The sequence below is a fragment of the Petaurus breviceps genome, unplaced genomic scaffold, assembly GCF_028583685.1.
Source record: "Petaurus breviceps papuanus isolate PSGF00001 unplaced genomic scaffold, PetGlider_PUasm1.0 91041, whole genome shotgun sequence".
Lineage (NCBI taxonomy): Eukaryota > Metazoa > Chordata > Mammalia > Diprotodontia > Petauridae > Petaurus > Petaurus breviceps.
Genome location: NW_027187400.1, coordinates 40,860,225 through 40,879,838, shown reverse-complemented (window position 1 = coordinate 40,879,838; position 19,614 = coordinate 40,860,225). Strand labels below are relative to the sequence as shown.

Sequence of the window (19,614 nt, the reverse complement as noted above, 5' to 3'; positions counted from 1 at the left end):
TTGTAGAGGCAGAGGTCCAGAGGTATGGTGCATTGTATATGACATAAGCTTTTTAAAATGTGTCTATTGGTTTTGCAGAATATTTTTGTCTCTTAATTTCCCTCTCTCTTTCCCTCTCCTCTCTCACTCCTCTCTCTCTCTCTCTCTCTCTCTCTCTCTCTCTCTCTCTCTCTCTCTCTCTTTATTATAGAGGATGAATCTCTAGGAATGGAGAGAGAGAAAGGTACAGGGGGGCAATGCAAGCTACTCAAATAGAAAATACCAATAAAATCTCTTTTTAAAATGAGTACTTGGACACATCCTTAGTTCCTTTTGTGTCCTTGCCTTGTACTTGCTACTTCTAGTACATTACAGACTGTTTTGTGGGGACTCAGGATGTTTTTGTTGAATGAATGTCCAGGGGGTAAGAAAATGTGTACTAGGCTCTGTTGGACTTTAGGTTCCTGTAGGCCCCCTTGGTAGGTGCAGGCCATCCTCTCTTCTAGAACGATGTCAGAAAGGCACCATGTTGACATGCAGTTGCCAGCATCACACACTTTCTATGCTGTCCCCAGTCCTCTCCCTCCTGCCTGCATACCTCTTCTCCCTGACCCTCAGGACTCCAGCTTCCTGCCCCCCTGCCCACTGGCTCTTCCTGACCCCTCAGCCTTCCTCCTGGCTCCATTCTTGAACAAAGGAATAAAAGAACCGAGTGGCACAGAAGGGATTCACAGGTGGAATCATCTTTATTAGAACTACAAGGGCAGGGGGAGATGTCTTTGGCATGAAGCAGATCCCAAATCAGTCCCCCAAGTCCTCCATGGTAGTTTAGGTGTTGAAAATCAGGGTTTCATTATGGAGGTGTTGGTGTAGGGTGTCACTGTGAATCAGGAATTATACTCCTCATTCCCTTTAACTAGAAAGTGGGAGGAGAGAAAGAGGAGGAAAGATGATTAAGTGTGGGCCCAGCCGTCCCAGGGACCTGGAGGTCTCTGGGAGGAAACTGAGGCCCAGATGGGGGATCGGTGAGATTGGACAAGAATTTCAAGCCCAGGAGTCCCACCCTTCTCTGGACTTCATTAGCTGAATTCCCATTTGCCCATGTACTATAACAGGAGGCAATCATTCCTGAACTCTGCATCTATCCCATCTGCCTCCCTTCCTCCTCACCCCTTTCAAACCTTCCAGACCCTCCCAGTGCCCCCCACCTTCTTACCTTGGGGAGGGCTTCCCAGTTGAGGAAGGGGAGTTTTTTTTTAATAGCCTGGAAGGAGAGAATAAGGGTTATGGTCCAAGAATATGCAGGTATTGTGGGAGCAGTAAGGCAGGAAGAGTGAGCGTGACTAAGAGACATTCACATCCTGCTTTAGGATTCACTAAATGTTTTATATAAATTATCATTCTAGAGTATATTGAATTCATGGTAGTGATAGTATAGGGGAAAGAGCAGAGGAGACCGGCTGGTCCCAAGGAGTGACCAGAATCTCTGGCCTCAAGGGCCTGGGTTCAAAAGCTGCCTCCCATGCTCCCTATTTGTGGGCCCCTAAGCAAGGCATGGAACTTCCCTGGGCTTTAGGCTCTCTAACTCAGAATACTCCTGGATGTCCTCAGAGGTCATTTCCAACTCTAAATCTGAGGTCTTCTGAACTTGGGTGACCAAGCATTTCACTGAAGAACTTGACTTTTCTCATCAAGTGAGGAAGTTGGGTGGGAGGATTCCTGAGGACTCTCTTATCTCGAGAATTCTATGATTCTATGAATAAATACGCTACTTCTACTTCTTCCTACGGCTCCCTCCCTTTCCTCCCCACCCATTATCCCTACATCTATCTGGCAGTAGCTTTGTAGGGTAATTTTTTGGACAGGATCTGCCAGGACAGGTTGTTGAGTATATATAAAAAAGGCATCATCCCTATTGCCCATCCCAGAACATGGGAGAATCTCGGAGAGCGGGCATCTTCTGTCCCCACCTTGAGAGGAGCAAGGAGATAAAGCACTTACCTCAAAGAGGGCATGCCAGTTTAGAAACTCATCGGACTTGAAGGCCTGTATGGAGAAGGGGTAGAGGGAGCAGGTGAGGCATGAGGGGAGGACTGGGGGTCCCCCCCTACCCTAGCACCTACACCAAAGGAGAAGTTGAATGAAGGAGGTGGAGATCATTCACCAAAGTGTCATGAACTCACAACAAGTTTATCGAATTTTTGAGCCTGGGAGAAGAGCTTGTTAATTAACATAGATGTAGAATCTTGCCTAATGGGGAGACAAAAATTCATACTTACAGACCGCCACCTATCCACATTAAGGAACTGGGTGTCCTCGTTCTAGGTAAAAAAAAATGGAGGTATTAAGAACATTGAAAGGGTGTTCAAAGGTATAGGAAAGGCAAGAGCAAGAAATAGGGAGAAGAAATGAAGTTGCTTACCTCAGATCTCTCTGCATAATTAGACACAGTGGTCCCTCCCTAGGAAGCATAGAAGGGAAGGAAAAAAGTCAAATTATCATCATTGTTTCTGCCACCCTATTCTCTCTCTTTAGAACTTAGGAAAGACTCGAATGATGTTTTGGTTTTTATATTTTCTGTCCATCTCTCCTGAGCCTCAGTTTATCTTCTCTGCCCTAGTGACTGGGCCTGGGGGAGGGTGGTGGGGATGGAAGGGAGGGAAAGATGGGGAGTTAGTGAGTAGCAGCAATGGGACCAGAAGGGCATTTGGGGGCTGTCTCTTCCTGAGTTTTCAACTGTCCAGTCTAGTCTTTGGTAGGCATTGTCTATAGACATGAACACTGAATAAGGAGAAAAGAGAAATCTTCTCATGAAAAGCTAATTCATGTCATTCAACAGATAATCTTCAGAGCCCCGAGTCAGGATGCCTGGTTTTCCCAACTGGGACTGTCATGTTTCTGGCTTCCACAAGATGGCACAGTGGACTTGAAGTCAGCAAGATCTGAGTTCAAATCCCATCCCAGACACTGACTGTGACCATGGGAAAATCACTCAACCTCTCTCATCCTATAAAAAATGAGGAGGTTGGACTGACCTCCAAGGTCAAGCCCTTCCAGTGCTAAATCTATGGCTCTATTCCTCATCTCTCTGTTCCTTCACAGTTGCCTTCCCTCCCACCTCAATGCACCCTGTCTTGTCTGCCTTGACCTTCAGAAACCCCTTCCCTACCATGCATCACACACTTCAGATTTCCCTCAAGATCAAGTGACTTCTGCCCTCAAGACACAAGATAGACCGCCACCACCCCTTCTATCTCTGTGATGAAGGCAATATTAAACAACCATGGTTACTATATATAAAAACACACATTTATGCATATATGTATGTATACTATATGTGTACACACACACACACACACACATACACACACACACACACACACACACACACACACACACACACCCCTTCATCCATGGAGGACTGAGGATTGTCCCAAATCCTAGACTCTCCATGTCATCTGCACTTCAGATAAAGGGTGGCAGCATATGGGCATTCAGTCAGCCTCGACTTGCCTTTCTTCCCAGGATACAGACATGCAGTCCTCCCTCCCAGGAATACAGGCATCCTTCCCAACCACAAACATATGTTCTGCTCCTCTGGCCCATGAGATCCCTAAGCCCTCCTGGCCACTAGTTCACTAATTCAAACTCTGAATTACCATCAGAAGAGATGAAGTAGGAGTCCATGGATAGCAACTCTCACCCCCCCCCCCAAAGAAGACAGCAGCACTGGGATAAGATAGAGGGGATAAGAAACACTAGCCATGTGCTTACCTGAGAGTCTCCTAGGGCAGCCCCCTGGGCAGATTGGAGAGCCAGGAGAGAGAGCAGAACGATGACAGAAAGGACAGGGACCTTCATGATGACTGGTTTGGGGTGCTCTGAGGCGTGGCCCCAGCCCTTGTCCTTTATATCCCCCAGGAGGTGAACATGTAGAGAGTTTGGGGTCCCACCCCGTTGACTCACCCCTAGATCCCACCACCCATCCCTTGGGCTCAGGGAGGGGGTACCATGCTCTTACCCATTTGCAAATGATTTCACAACCCCAGCTCTGCCCCAGGCACTGGGAAGGTAGGGCATCAATAGAGTCGTTCACAGACTTGGGGATGGGATGAAGACAGGGCAAACCTGTTATTCACGGGGATTGGCATTAGGACCCAATTATCCTGCCCCCTAGTCCTTGACTTCCTCCACCCAAGGCTCTCATTTCCTCCCCACGATGTAAATGTCCTGTCCCCCACCTCCCAGTTCTTGTATGCTTTCCTCCTAATTAACATTCAGGCATCTTTGTGCCAAGTTCCAAGTCTTTCTCACTTAGCATCTGAAGCTAAATGGAGTTCAGAGAATCTGGGTTAAAATTCCACCTCTGTGCCTTACTCCCTGTGTCTCTGGGCTGGTTTCCTCATCTGTAAAACAGCAGAATTGTTGATTAATTGGTTAGCATTTAATAATTTAATACTATGTGCCAGTTACTATGCCATTCTCTGGGGATCCAGTCCTTGCTCCCAAGGAACTCACAGTCTAATGGGAGAGATTGGAGACTGCTCCGCAGTTGCTGAGGTCACATCATGCAGACTGCTCTGCACAGATGAGGTACCTACGGGATAAACAGAGGCAATCTCGGAGGGAACGTGCCAAGATGAAGGAGGACCAGGGCAGGCTTCTTGTAGAAGGTGGGCCTTCAGCTGAGACTCGAGGGATGCCAGGAGGCAGAGATGGGGACGGAGAGAGCTCTAGGCCTGGAGGAGAGCCAGCCAACACTCCAAGTTGGTAGATGGAGTGTCTTGTGTGAGAAATAGCAAGGAGGCCAGTCCCTCCATCTCAGATCATAAGGAGAAGAAGACTGGAAAAGCAGGAAGGGGCTGGGTTATGAAGAGCGTCGAAATCCTCTGTGTTTTTTATTTCATCCTGGAGGCACTAAGGAGTCACTGGGGGTTTTTGAGGCAAGGAATGACAGGGTCAGACCAGCACTTAGGAGGAGCCATTTAACAGCTAGGTTGAAGACAGTAGAAGTGGGGAGAGACTGGAAGCAGGCAGACCCACCTCCCCACCCCTGCCAGCAGCTATTGCAACAGTCCATGTGTGAGGAGGGGAGGGCCTACACGAGTGGGGGTAATGTCAGAGGAGAGAAGGGGGTGTATCTGAGAGATGGCAGAATCGACTGGGCATGGCAAGTGATTGGAGATGGGGGCGGGGTGGATTGGTAAAAGAACCAGGAGTCTAGAGGGATGCATAGGTTGCAAGCCTGGGTGACTGGGAGGATGGTAGTGTCTTTGACAGAGATTTGGGGGGTGATGGGAGCGGGAGGAGAAACATAGTGAGAGGGGTCTTGAGCATGTTGAGTTCGAGATGCCTTTCCAGCATAACAGGCAAATGTGAGTTTGGAGGTCAGGGGAGAAGCTGAGGCCCCGGACAAGAAGACCTGAGGGTCTGCATAGAGCTGGAGATTGAAAGCCTGGGAGTTGCTGAGGTCACCCGGATTGCACTTGACCTCTGTACTCCTTTCTTTCCAGATGCAGATTTCACCCTAGAATTATCCCTGACCTTAGTAGACAGTTGTCACTGGGCTCTGAGGTAAGGAATAGGGGACGCTAAGGTAGGAGTAGAAAGAAGGACCTACCTAGAGGAGAGAAGCCAGGCCTCTTAAACTCCGGTAACCTTCTCCATTTAGGTAAGCCGCTCCCTCCCCACCCCCAACTGAGGTCAGTCCTCAGTAGGTGATAAAACATCATTCCTAATCAAGCAGCCGCCTCCACGGAAAGCTTGGTGCAGCTTAACTGGTTACTAGCATAACTGGGAGGTGCTAGACATTGCATTGAGGGCTTCCTGGGCAAACTGAGACCTTATCTGAGAAACCTGCTCTTCGGCCTGAATCTGATGCAACTGTAAACCCCATAGGGATATTTTACAAGATGGCAGGGGAATCGTGGAGGTTTTTCTTGGTTGAACCTCAACTGTAATTCCAGAGACATCACTCCTCATCCCATGCTCTGAGATCCAGTCAAACTGGCCTCTCTCTGGTCCTCCTGAGACCCCTGGGATTTGCTCCCTCATTGCCACTGCTTCAGATTCCCTCTCCTCAAAGACCACCTTCTTTCCACCTGCGGTCTTCCCTCACCCCCCACGCGAGGGATCACCCTTCCAAACTACTCTGTCGTGATCTATTTATGCTGTAGGGCTGTAGAGGAATGAAACCTGTGATTTCATTGCTATAGGGAACCTCCTGATAGGGACACTCCCTCTCCCAATACAGGCCTTCACCTTCCCTGAAATATATAGTTGTAGGCAGGCTTTCTTCATCCTGTTTCCCTGATCTGGTTTTTATAAAGAATATTTTAGTAACTATCTATCAACATAATCAGTTTCCTTGGTCATCCTGTGAGTTTTTGTGTATTTAAAAATTAGATTCTAAGAAGGGTCCCTAGGCTTCAGCAGTCTGCTCTGGGGGTACAGAACACACACACACACACACACACACACACACACACACACAGGTTAAGGACCCCCCTCTTAGAGTTCGAGAGGCAGAAGGACTTGCCCAGGGCTACACAGTCAGAGGTGGAATTATTTTGCATGGCCTTGTTTTTTTCCTCCTCATTAGAATGCAAGCCCCTTGAGAGGAAGGATTGCTTTTATTCAATATCTCAGCATCTCCAGGACTTAGAATTTTAGCTGGTGAAATGGCCAAGACTTCACACACACACACGCGTACACACACTCATGCACGCATGCACTGACCAAATCATATAGCAACAAGTTCAAATCAGTGTACTCAATGTTTGTTGTGTAAGAAGATAAAGCAGAGGAATGATTGTGGTGGGTGAGGTTAATCTAGGAAGACTTTCTGGAGGAGTAGATTTTAATCAGTAATGAATGATTATTTACTAACAAGCAATTAGCACAGGGGCTCCGTGATGTCAGCTGGTCAGTATCGGGGTCAGCTCCAAGAGTTAAGATGTGGGGAGCCAGACAGAGCAAAGCCAGACAGAGAGCAGGGATGTGGATGATCCCTTCAGATCTCCCAAGGGGTTTCTTTTGCATTTTGGATTTTGTCCTGTGGCTATTGTTTTGTAATAAATTGGTCTCCCTGATTATATCTTGTTCCAGCTAATGCTAAAAGGATATTATTATTATTTTTAAAGATCTTTTTTAGCGAACAGCTCTTAGGTGGAACGGTGTGGGAACCAGGGAAGGGAAAATTGGCCTGAGAGGAAACCTCCAACTATCTGACAAACTCTCGGGGAGCACCTGGACAGTGTACCCACACTCAGTTACTTAGCACTTTTCTGTTGTTCTTCAGTTGTTTCTGACCCTCTGTGACCCCAGTGGGGATTTTCTTGGCAGAGAAACTGAAGAGGTTTGCCATTTCCTTCTCCAGCTCATTTTACAGATGAGGAAACTGAGGCAAACAGGGTAAAGTGACTTGCCCAAGGTCATACAGCTCAGAAGTGTCTGAGGCTGGATTTTAATTCAGGTCATCCTGACTCCAGGCCCAGCCTGCACTCCCTAGCTGCCCACTGAGCACTTAGTTCCATGTTAAGTTACTCAGGGGAAGATAGAGAAGAATGAGATTCAGTCCCTGCCCTCAAGGAGTATACAGTCTAATGTGTGGGCAAAGGCAAGTACCTAACAGTAATCCTAGATAGGCTGGGCAGGTAGAGGCAGTGCAATGGATAATTCTTTACCTGGAGTCAGGATTACCTGAGTTCTAATCCAGCTCAGAGACTTCCTATCTGTGTGGCCAGGAACAAGTCACTTAACCTCAATCTGTCTCAGTTTCCTCATCTGTAAAATGGGGATAATAATAGCATCTTACCTCCCAGGGTGTTTCTGAGGCCCCAATGAGATATTTAACCAATGATCTACAAATTCTAAAGCACTCTGTAAATGCTAGCTTTTATGACATTATTATTATTAGGGGCCATTAGAGAAGCATAAATAAAACCGAATGAGAATTAACTTGCATCATAAGTGGGTTTGGAAGGCTGAGTAGAATTCAGTTGTTAGAGACTGAGATTGAGGGATCATTGGGGGATCTATAGAGAGGGCATTCCAGAGACTGAGACGGAGACAGAGGGACAAAGAGAGACAGAGAGTCAGAGAGAAAGACTCTGCAGCCAAAGGCACACAGTCCAGATTGCTTGGGATAGGTTTGGAAGAACAGTGAGAGCAGAGAGTGGGAGGGGAGAAGTGGGAGGTAAGTCTGGAAAGGTGAGTTGGAGCCATCTTATGGAGGACTTTGAATGCTAGTCTAAGTAATAGAGAACCATGGAAGGCTTTTGAGTCAGAGAAAAACTTAATTCAAGCTGCGCATGGGAATGATTAATCCAATGGCTTGGGGGGGTGGGGGGCAGGGGACAAACTAGGATCAACCCAGTTACAAGGGAGGTGAAGTAGTCCTGGTGGAGGTAATGATTGCCCAATTTAGGATGGCAGCAGTGAGAACAGATTGGTATAAGAGATGCTATGAGGGAGTTGGTGGCGGGGTAATCTGTGAGGCAGTGATTGCATATGGACGCTCTGGAGTTGCCAGTCGAAAGACGCTGTGACTCCATTAATTTCACTCTTTCTGAGGATGCTAGAGAACCCCTTTTCCCACGGGCCTCCCCCCTACCCCCACCTAACCCCAAATGTGCTGGCACATGATCCTAGGTAGGAAGAGAGGCACAGCCCAGGCACACCTAAGGGCCAGGGAGCAGGAAGCTGGACTTTGGGAGGAGGTGTGTGACTTGGAATATGATGGACACAATTGCAAGGGGACAATGGAAAGCAGGGACATGATTGAGGCTTAGAAAAGAAAATGGGAGGAAATCCCCCCTCTCTCCCACCCACGGAGGGAAGCTGCAAGTAATGGCAAGCGGGATGTTCAGATTTGGGACATCTTTATCTTCACCTCAATCTTATCAGTTTATTCAGGTAAAAGACAATGATATGCAAAAGTTTTGACTTCTCTGGCACAGCCTTCCCTCTGTTACCCAGACCTTTCCTGGTGACTGGTGCAGTTCAAGATGTTTCTCCAACTAACCTTACCCTTCTTGGGGCCAGATCTGGTCTTTCTTTGATGGGCCCCTGGGATCTAGAACAGTTAAGCCATGTTCAGCTGGTGCTAGAGTACCTTTCTTTGTTTTTAAGTGAAGTTAAGTCCAAAAACATTTATTAAAAGCCGCTGAGTGCCTAATTTGATGAGAGTGAGGTTCAAACAATGTTCAATTTCCCCTTCTTTCCCTCTACTGTAATAGTTCTTTGCACCTCTTCCTGTGATATAATTTACCTTATTCTGCCTCTCTTTTCCTCTTCTCCCAATACAATCCTTTTTTCACCCCTTAATCAATTAATTATTTTTATCATCACATTAAAGTCAATTTATACCTGCACCCTCTGTCTATGTATACCCCTTCTAATGCCATAATAAAGATACAGTTCTGAAGAGTAACAAGTATCATCTTCCTATATAGGGATGTAAACAGTTTTTCCTAATTGAATAACATTTTTTTTCTTTCCTGTTTACCTTTTTATGCTTCTCTTGAGTTTTGTATTTGAAGATCGAATTTTCTGTTCAGCTCTGTTTTTTTCATCAGAAATGATTTAAAGTCCCCTATTTCATTGAATTTCCATCTTTTCCCCTGAAAGATTATACTCAGTTTTTCTGGATAGTTGATTCTTGGTTGTAATCCAAGCTCCTTTGCCTTCTGGAATATCATATTCCAGGCTCTCTGATACTTTAATGTAGAAGCTGCTAAATTCTGTGTAATCCTGACTTCGGTTCCTCGATATTTAAATTGTTTCTTTCTAGCTGCTTGCAGTATTTGCAACTTGACCTGATAATTCTGGAATTTGGAAAAACTTCCTGTGTGTCCTGGGGATGTGGAGAAATGCAAAAACAAAAACAAAAACCTCAGTCCCCATTCCCAAGGAACTCATGGTCTGATGGGGAAGATGATGTCAAACAGCTCTGTATGTGCAAGATCTAGACGGATCATATTGGAGAGAATTCCTGAAGAAATTCAGATTAAGCAGGCTTCTTATCAAAGGTGGGACTTTAGCTGAGTCTTGAGGGAAGGTGAGTGGACACGAGGAGGAAGAGACTTCCAGATGCCCTGTACAGCCAGTGAAAATGTCCAGGCAGGAGACGAGGGCCGTAAGGAACCTTCACCAGTCCTGTTTTAACCCTTGACACTGGGAGCTCTCCAAAGGCATGGATCTTTTCTTGCTCTGCACTGTCAACCACACAAGACTGGGGCAGGAGGGTTCAAGGGCTTGTCCCCCACTCACGGGCATCAGTTTAATGATTGTGACTGCCTGCCTCCTCCTGCTTTCCCATTCCTCCAATCCTTCTCTCCGTGCCTTAGGAAATTGGTTAACAGCAAAGACTGGCCCCTCATTCTGTGAAAGGGAGTCCTCTACACACCCATCACTGGGATAGTGAGGAGAGGGGAGGTGACACAGTCCTATCAATTCCACAAACTTTCTAAGTACCTACTAGATGCAAGGAACTCTGCCTTGCCTGGGGATATGGAGATGGAAGAGATAGAATCTCTGCCCACAAGGAGTTTTTAATCTGGGAGAGGGAATGAGACAGACACCAATAACTATAGTCCAAATTAGAAAGTGTACATGCTCCTCTATTTAAAGCTCTTGCCGACCAGATTCGATTGGCCAATCCAGCCTTCCTATGCATCATTCCCTTCCATGGATTCTGTGGTCCAGCCAGGCTAGTGTCTGCTGTTCCTCAAAGACAGCCCTCCACCTCCAACCTCCATCCTTTTCACCATCTCTCCTAGCCCAGAAGAAGACTCCTTCCCCATCTCTGCCCCTTGGAATCCCTGGATCCCTTCAAGGACCACCTGAAGCACATTTTGCATGGCCCCAGCTGCTAGTGCCCTCCTCTCTAAGCTTACCTTGTTTCTGCTCTGAGTGTGTATGTTTTCTCCCAGTTAGAATGTACACTTCTAGAGGACAGGGGCTGTTTTGTTTTGGTCTTTGCCCCTGAAACAGTGCTTGGAATGTTGCAGAGGAAGTGACTTTGAAAAAGGAGAAGAAGGCAGTCGGGGGCGGGGGGGGGAGAGTCTATGAGTCTATTCCAGGCACAGAAGGATGGTCTGCATCCCTGGGCAGAAAAGCAGGAGAGGGCCACGGGGATCTGGGGAACAATGAACCTTTCCGTTTGGCTAGACCCCTGAAATAATACTGGAAAGTTAGGTAGGGGTCCGAATGAGGAGCCCTGAAGCCAGGCAGAGGGTTTTTCAAATGTTTATCCAACTCTAAGACAACCGCAGAAGACTCATGATGGGAAATGCCATCCACCTCCAGAGAAAGAACGCTGGCGTCTGAATGTGGAGGGAAGCCTGCCATTTGCTCTTTTGTTTTATTGTGTTTCTTCTTTTTCACAGCTCCTCCCATTGGTCCCAATTCTTCTTTACAACAGGACTAATGTGAAAATGTGTTTAATATGAACATATACGTAGAGCCTAGATCAGATCACATGCCATCTTGTGGGGGGAGGGGAGGGAGAAAATTGAAAACTCAAAAGTTTATGGAAGTGAATGTTGAAAACTAAAAATTAATTAAAATTTTATCTCATTGGCCACAAAGTCTTGAAAAGAAAAAAGTTAGGAGCAGGTCAGTACCACGGGAAGGTTAGGTTGGCAGCACACGGATGATTGTGTGAGAGGAGAGGAGGTCCTACAAGCTTCTCAAGGATATGCAAAGAATGTTTCCTTTTTTTTGTATCCCCGGAACCTAAAACAGTCCCTGGCACACAGTCAGTGCCTAATAAATGCTTGTTGATTGATTGATGGGCTGTTGGAACAGAGGCAGGGAGAGAAGTTGGGCAACAATTTTAATGGTGTAAGTGAGCTGAGAGAGGGTTCTAAATTTGGATAATGAGAAATAAATGGTGACATCAAAGGAGTGAACAGATTGGATTCAAGACACATTTCAGAGGGAGAAGCAACAGAATTGAATGTGACCCCAGGTTCAGAAAGAGAGAGGGGAAAGAGTTAAATTCTGGCACCTGGGAGGGTGGTGGTGGCATCAGCCGAAATGGGTAAGACAAGAAGAGAGGCAGGTTTGGGAGGGAAGACGAGTTCAATTTTGGACAAGTTAGCTCTTGTGTCCCCCAGGCAATGAATGGGAAAACTCACCCAAGTGGGTGCTATGCAAGGAGGAGGAAGAGGGGGAGGGAAGCTGCTGAGCAGAGGAGGGATCAGATGCTGCTGGCATCAAACCTTCTGCTTCCCAGGGAAGGAGCCAGATTTGGAAGGAGAAGGAGAGAGGGACAGGGTTGGCAGGCAGCCTGCATCCTGCTTCCATTTCTCTGTGGCGCAGCTGGACCGGGGCCCAGTGGGGCCTGGTGGGATTTTTCTCCCTTATCGAGCCCTGGGCTGGCCTGACTGGCATATCCCCAGATCTTGGTCAGCAGAACCTCGCGCTGGAGTCCAGAAGACCTGCATCTATTCTGTGTTGCATCAGGCATCAGCTGGCTGAGCCTGGACACTTCACACAAACCTCTTTAACCCCCATTTCTCCATCTGCCAATGTGGGCATTACACCTACCTCCCTGGGTTGTTGTGGGAATCAAATGAGATAAGGCATGTAAAGTGTTTTGCAAACCTTGAAGAACTATGGAAATGCTAAATATTGTTATTATTCCTAATCATCTGTTCTGAACCTACACGATGAACTTTTGTCTGTTTATTGACACATGCATGACCCTTTTAATTATCTGCTTTTGACATCCTGGAGAACATGAAGATGACCAGAAGTAAGCCTAGTCACCTATCCCATCCTGTTGCCCTAACATCCTTGCATCGTAGACCATCACCTGGCCTTAGACCCCTCTCCAGGTGAGGACCTACCCCCTCCTTCTTGGACTTCCCTATTTAACCTTGTAGAGGCAAAAAACTCTGATTGAAGGTGAGAGGGAGTGGGAGGGACCATGGTCAGTGTCCTGTCCGGTGCAATAGCACCACAGCCAGGACCAGGACCCAAGCCTCCTATTTCCCAACCTTATACTGCTTCCACTGAAGAAACATCCCCCCCCACCCCAGCTAGTGCTACAATGGATCAGTCATCAAGAATAAAAGCTTGCTAAAGCTGGGGCAGCAGGGTGGTGCAATGGATAGAGCCCTGGACCTGGAGTCAGGATGCCCTGGGTTCAGATCTCTGCCTCAGATATTTCCTTTCTGTGTGACTCTGGGCAAATCACTCAACCGTTCTGAGCCTCAGCTTCCCCGGCTGTAAAATGGAAATGTTAATAATTATGCCTACCTCCTAGGGTTGTCGTGAGGACCAAATGAGATAATGTCTGTAAAGCTTAAAACACAGCATATTGTTAAACTATTATTATCTATTTCAGATTCTCTTATCCCTGCCCTCAAGGAGTTTATATTCTATTGAAGGGATACAGGGACACAGAAAAGTAATGGAAGATATCGTCCAACCCTGAGATATGCCCATTCAATTACCTTACAGAGAGTTCCATGTAACTGTCCCTACCTCAGCTCACAAGGTGTTGGTTTGAATGTACAAGGAAGTCCCATCCAGTGGAGCCCCCAGGTGATCACTATCTTTGGGGGGACCAGCCCTTGGAGGTCCTCCTGTAGGAGAGGGCATGTGAGAAGAGGCTTGAAGGGCACTGGGGATCCCAAGAACCCCAGGGAAAGAAAAGGAGCTTTGGTGCACTGGGTGGGACACTGAAGTCTGACCCATAGGAAGGAGGCATTGCCAGGCTGCCTGGATGTATGTGTGTGAAGTGGCACAGTGTGGGGTTAGCATGGAAAGAAAGACCAGAGACAGCCTGGAGTTGCCTTAAATGCCAACCATAGGGGTCTGTAACTGGTCCCAGAGACATCAGGGAGCCTCCTGAGTTTCTTGAGAAGAGGAACGACATTGCTTATGCAATAAAGCTCAGTGGAGGATGGATTGGAGAGGAAGAGGCTGGATCCAGGCAGACCAGTCAGGAAGCTATTGCAGGGGTCCAGCTGGGAGGTTCAATGATGGAATTGGGGGGGGGGTGTGGTGTGGGTGTGAGAAGAGAGATGGCCATCCATGCGGCAGATGCAGATCAGACAGAATCCATCAGATTTGGTGACCGGTTGGATCACAGAGTGAGGGGGGTGGGGTAGGGTAGAGTAAGGAGTTGAGTGTGATTCCTAGGGAGCCAAAGGGGTGGCTGGAAGAGCTTGGCCATCTCGGCCATCAGCTGTGAACCTCCACTTCCTTATCCACTAAATGGGGACATACCTTAATATCAGCTTCACAGGTTTGATGTAAGGATCAAACATGATAATGTAGATAGAGAAATGGCAGGTTTAAGAGGCTATATAAATGTCATCATCATCATTATTATTCCCATTTTACAGATGAGGAAACTGAGGTGGTGATTTGCCCTACATCTCTCCCTGACTCCAAACCCAGTACCCTTCTATGTGGTTAGCCAAGAGCCAAAGTCCCCTGTTGCCACCCTCTGTCATAGTGGGGGAGGGCATTTCTGGGATGGGTGTTCCAAAAGCCCAAAGCCTGCTCTACATATATAATGCAACAAAGCTCTAGCAAAAGGCTCTCCCCCATCCTTGGTTACCCACCCTCTGGCTACCATTTTCCCTTCAGCACTACCCTGTATAGTCTCTATAACAATACAGAAATTCCTTTTTTGAGCTGAGAACAGACAAGAGATGGAGCAAAGCCCCAGCTCCCTAATAATTCCAGTCCCACAAACAGACACACAAAGCTACAGGCAGATGCAGCTATAAGAGTTGGGGAAGGAGCCCTAAGATCCCTCCCCTCCCACCAGGAGGAGAAGAGAAGGTACAGGCAAGCTATGGCCCTGGCCCTCTTCAAATAAAGAGGCCCTGAAAATGACAGGAGAATGACACAGGGAAGAAAGGTTCGGGGCTGTGGCTGTCTCCCCTATTCCTTGGGAGGTCCTGACTCTTGGGGGAGGGGGGGCTTATTCCTATTTCCATTTACGGTGGTCGCTCACTGAAATCCACCCTTTGGAAAGATGGTAGCTCATACTTTCTGGGAGTTGGAGGAATATCCATTTATCTTTGAGATGTGTCTGTGGGAGAAGTCTCTGTTTCTTTCTATCTCTTTGCCTCTGTATCTGTCTCTGTCTCTCTATTTATCTCTGTCTCCATGATTGTCTGTTTCTTTCTGGGTCTCCATCTCTTTGTTTCTTTCTGTCTTTGTCTCCATCTCTCTCTAAGTCTCTATCTATCTCTCTGTTTCTGTCTCTCAATCTCTCAACTCTCTCTTTCTGTCTCTCTCTGAGCTCTCTCTGACCTTTCTCTCTTCTCTCCCTCTCTCTCCTCTCCGTGTGTGTCTGTCTGTCTGTCTCTCTTGTCTCTCCCCCAACTCACCTCTCCCTTTCTCTCCTCTCCTGTCTCTCCCACTCTCATCTCTCCTTTCTCTGATTCTGTCTCTGTTCTGTGTTTCTGCTTTCCCTCTGTCTCTTTCGTCTCTATCTCTCTCTCTGTCTCTCTCCTCTCTTCCGTCTCTCCTGTCTCCCATCTCTCTCTCCCCTCTCTCTTCTCCCTCTCTCTGCCCCCATATGTGTGTCTGTCTGTCTCTGTCTGTCTGTCTTTCTCTCTTGTCTCTCCCCCAACTCTCCTCTCCTGTGTCTCCCACTCTCATCTCTCCTCTCTCTCCCTCATCTGTCTCTGGTAACCCTGTCACAGGGCTTCATTCTGGTGGTGGCCAAAGTGGCTCAGAAGCCCTCTTCTCACCCAAGTGTTAGGAGATGGCTGATATTCTCCTGATTTTACAGATGGAAGAAGGTGGGGCACAAGCAAGTCAAATGATGACTGGGTGAAAGGAGGAGGTTTCAGACCTGAGTGTCCCCATGGCTGGCCGCCTGCCCCTTTCTATGCAGTCTCCAGATGGCATCATGAGCCTGCTGCAGAAGCAAGGTCCCTGGGAGGCAGAGGCTGCGCCTGTCCCTGCCCTGGCTGCCTGATGGGGGCTCCCCTGCTGATCAGTAGGGGGAGCAGGCCCACACGTAGCCCCCCCCCCGCCCCAGCTGCGTGAGAGGGGAAAATGCAGCCTTTAAAAAACAAATAAGTACATGTTAGAGGACAGGAAAGGGCTGTGCCAAGAATACCTTCATTCACCCCCATCTTCCCTATTCCTTGCCTTTATTTAACATGGAGGAATAAGACCAGCAGAAAGATTTACAGGGAACATTTGTGTTTTATTTCTGTGGAGAAGACCCCAAAAGAAGCAGCAAGTGCCTCCTGTACGGTCGTCATGGTAACCAATAGATTAGAAAGAGACTTGTGCTAGTCTCTCAGGTTCAGGCCACCTGGCTGTTATCACCTGCCAGAGCAGGGGGTAGGGGTACAAACGAGGCCTGAAAGCAGGGGGTTTCCGCAAGAAGACTGATTCGGGGCTCAGGTGCCAGGGAAAGGGGCTGGGAGCCCGGGGGGTTGAGCTCCATCGAGGCAGCCGGTGGCACTGCACTGGGGCCCATCAGACCCGGCCGTCATGAGCTCTGGAAGGGAGGAGAGAATGCCAATATTAAAAGCTCTCCAGGCATACTCTTTCCAGCCTCCCCATCCCCTTCCTGAATATGGGCTAATTAAATTCATCTGAGTTTAGCTAATTATAGTTTAGCTCATCTAAATTTAGTTCACTGCCGATAAACTCATTTCTCCCACCCTCGATGTACGTTTCTGCCTTTTGGCCTTGACAGAGGCCACTGCCCTTCCTTGCAAAGGCCAGTCCTGCCTTTCTCTACCAGCCCATGTCCCCCACCTTCTTCCAAACCTACTGTCCAGTTCATTTCCTGGAAGCCTCTCCACAGCCCGCCATGCCTCAGTGCCCTCCAGCACCAATCTGTACCCACCTTTGGAGGGTCACACAGCATATTCTCACTTGTTCCTCTCTTCTCCATCAGACTCCCTTCAGTCAGGGATCTGGCAGCTTCCTTCAGAGCAATGTGATCCAGTGTGACCCTCGCCTGCCTTCCTCTGAGTCTGCCTCCCTCTGAGTCTGTCTCTATCTCCCTGCAGCTTCCCCAGTGCAGAGGCCTCAAGGACATCTCCTCCCTGGGTCCCTCCTGTCTCTGAGGGCATGACCCACAGATTTGTGGATTCATTTGGTTGCATTTCAGTCCATTCTGAAACTCACCTACCAAAACCTCATCCACTGGAGCAAGTCCGGCTGTGCCCGAGAAGCCTGAACAGAAGAAGAAGACTTGAGAGGACAGCCCGGCACAAGGGCCCCAGCCCCTCTCTCTCCATCCATCCAGGCCTAGAGACCCTGGTTCTCCCCATTACTCACCGAGGAGGTTTGTACTTGTCCACCATACCCTCCCTACGGAGACAAGATCAAATGAATGGTTTGAGAAAGTTGCCCAGCTTTCACTGATGTGTTCTAATCATAGGGTCATCAGCGACGGACCTGGGAGAGACCTAAGAGATGACCCCTAAAGGTCTGGTCTGGCTCCTTCATTTTATGGATAAGGAAACTGAGGTTCAGAGAGAGGCTGGATCCCCTGCCTTTAGCACGCCCAACAATCTCTTCTACCCAGCGCTCCAGGATGATCTCAACAGCCTCCATTGCCCATCTCTGTCCAGAGCATCAGGAGCCCAGAGCTGGCCTCCAGCTCCCAGGAGCCCCCTATCCTGGGCTTCCCCCAAGTGCCTCCTTGGGTCAAAAGTGACATCTAAAATGAACCCAGAGCAATGGGAGAAAACTCAAAAGCATTTCTCTTTGGCTCAGGAATTCCTCCTACTCTTTAAATAGTAGGGAATCAGATTGACTTTCCTAGTTTTGTTTTATTCTGTGGATCATAGAATCATCTGTTTAGAGCTAGAACAGATCTTGGAGGCATGGGAGGGGAGGGGAGAGAAGGGAGAGAGAGAGAGACAGAGACAGAGAGAGAGACAGAGAGAGAGAGACAGAGAGACAGAGAAAGAGATAGAGAGACAGAGAGATAGAGAGACAGAGAGAGAGAGAGAAAGAGAGAGACAGAGAGACAGAGACAGAGATACAGAGAGAGAGACAGAGAGAGAGAGACAGAGAGAGAGACAGAGAGAGAGACAGAGAGAGAAAAAAGAAGAGAGGAGAGGAGAAGAGGGGAGGGGGGGAGACAAGGAGTAGAACATACATGGTCCTAGGGATTCTCAGGCATCTGAACACTTGCCACATAATCCACAAAGCAGTAAGTATCCCTTCTTCCCTGACTGAAAGTTCAGGGCCTCTCTGTTTTGGCTCTTCCCATCTTTCAGGACACTGGCAAGGTCATCCTGCCCTTTGCCCTTCGCCCTTGCCCTGCCTCCCTTCTTCCTCAGGAGCAGAGGCCCTCACCTGCTCTGGGGCCTTCCAGAAAATCCTCCCTGTTAGTCTTATTGATTCACTTTCTAAGATTGCCTTCTTTGTTATTTACAAAACCATCCCCAGACTTCAGGGCAAAGCAAGCTTCCATAAAACATTTGCACTTTTCCTTTGGCAGCAGGAAGGTCTAGTAGAGAATATGGCCTTGGAGCTTGGGTTCAAATTCCCGCACCTGGAACATGTATGAGCCTGGACAGTTCTCCATGGCAGAGGGGTGGCGACAACTTTGCTGGAAGGAGCCTAATCCTCTGGGAGCTCCTGATGCCAGAGACATCATAGGTGCAGCCCTTGCTCTTTCTTCATTTACTCTGCCAGAGATCCGTCATGCACTCAGCCACTTTTCTGCCTTCTTCTCTTCTCCCTGCCCAGTTATTGGGACATGGGGCAGAGACTGAGCCCTAAGCTTTTCTGTCTGCCTTGCCTTCACGCTCAGTAGCTGGTTTTAGAATCAGTCAATCTGCCTTCCTGGTGTTCCCAGGGCAGGCTGGCCTAGTACCCAAGAGAGGTCCAGTCAAGTCTAGCATCAGCCACATACCATCCCTGGACAAGTCACTTAACCAGGTCAGTGCCTCGGCCAGTCAGGAAGCTTTTATTAAACATTTGCTAAGTGCCTGGCACTGGGCTAAGTGAGCCAGCTCTGGGGATGCAAAGACAGGCAAAAACATGTGTTTTGCCCCTACATTCTGATGGGGAGCAGGACCTGAAAATAACTAGACACATGTGGGAAGTTATACAAAATCTATAAAGGTGATCAGCAGAGGCCTCTGACAAGGTGAGATTCAAGTTGAATCATTCAAGCCGAAGGGCTTCAGGAAAACACAAGCCAAGGTGAGGAGGAAGAGTACCCCCAGCTGAGGGCACCAGATCTGAGGCCCAGGGGCCCCAGCAGAGGGGCTGGTTTGCACTGGGAGAGAAGGTCCCTCACCAGGAGTGTCTCAGACCATTGGAGTCACTGGGCTAGGTTGAGGGGGGGGAGGGGGAGGTGGGGAGGCATTTGGTTGTGGCAAAATAATCTACTTAATCCTCCTGTTCTAACTCCATGGAGCAGATAGCTGCCTTCCCTTCTCCCTTAGCTGTGGGTGTATTTGTGGTGTGTGTGGTATGTGTATGGTGCATGGTATGTGTGTATGTGGTATATTGTGTAGTATTTATGGGGGAGTGGGTATGGTATGTGAATGGGGCATGGTGTGTGTGTGTGTATGTGTGTGTGGTGTATATGTGTAGTGTATGTGGGGGAGTGGGTGTGGTATGTGAATGGGGCATGGTGTGTGTGTATGTGTGTGGTGTATGTGTGTA

At 48.1% G+C, this 19,614-nt stretch overlaps 2 protein-coding genes across 3 annotated transcripts in view; both read right to left on the bottom strand.

Moving 5' to 3' along the window:
- Nucleotides 1-706: 706 nt before the first annotated feature.
- KRTDAP (keratinocyte differentiation associated protein) lies at nt 707-3,911 on the bottom strand. The gene is made up of 6 exons (XM_069078677.1): nt 3,754-3,911; nt 2,402-2,440; nt 2,259-2,300; nt 1,981-2,025; nt 1,196-1,243; nt 707-895 (listed from the first exon to the last, which is right to left on the bottom strand). Exons 1-6 carry the CDS (start codon nt 3,838-3,840, stop codon nt 857-859), a joined length of 300 nt encoding a protein of 99 aa, XP_068934778.1. The 5' UTR covers nt 3,841-3,911; the 3' UTR covers nt 707-856.
- A 12,239-nt stretch (nt 3,912-16,150) lies between these two features.
- DMKN (dermokine) overlaps nt 16,151-19,614 on the bottom strand; it is a 17,302-nt gene continuing 13,838 nt past the window's right edge. The window contains exons 19-21 of one of the 2 annotated variants that reach the window (XM_069078577.1): nt 17,263-17,295; nt 17,110-17,157; nt 16,151-16,471 (exon numbers count right to left, since the gene is read on the bottom strand). In XM_069078577.1, coding sequence (XP_068934678.1) covers nt 17,110-17,157; nt 17,263-17,295 — 81 coding nt within the window. In that variant the 3' untranslated portion in view covers nt 16,151-16,471. The remainder of the gene's footprint in view (nt 16,472-17,109; nt 17,158-17,262; nt 17,296-19,614) is intronic. The other variant, XM_069078578.1, reaches the window with a different exon arrangement.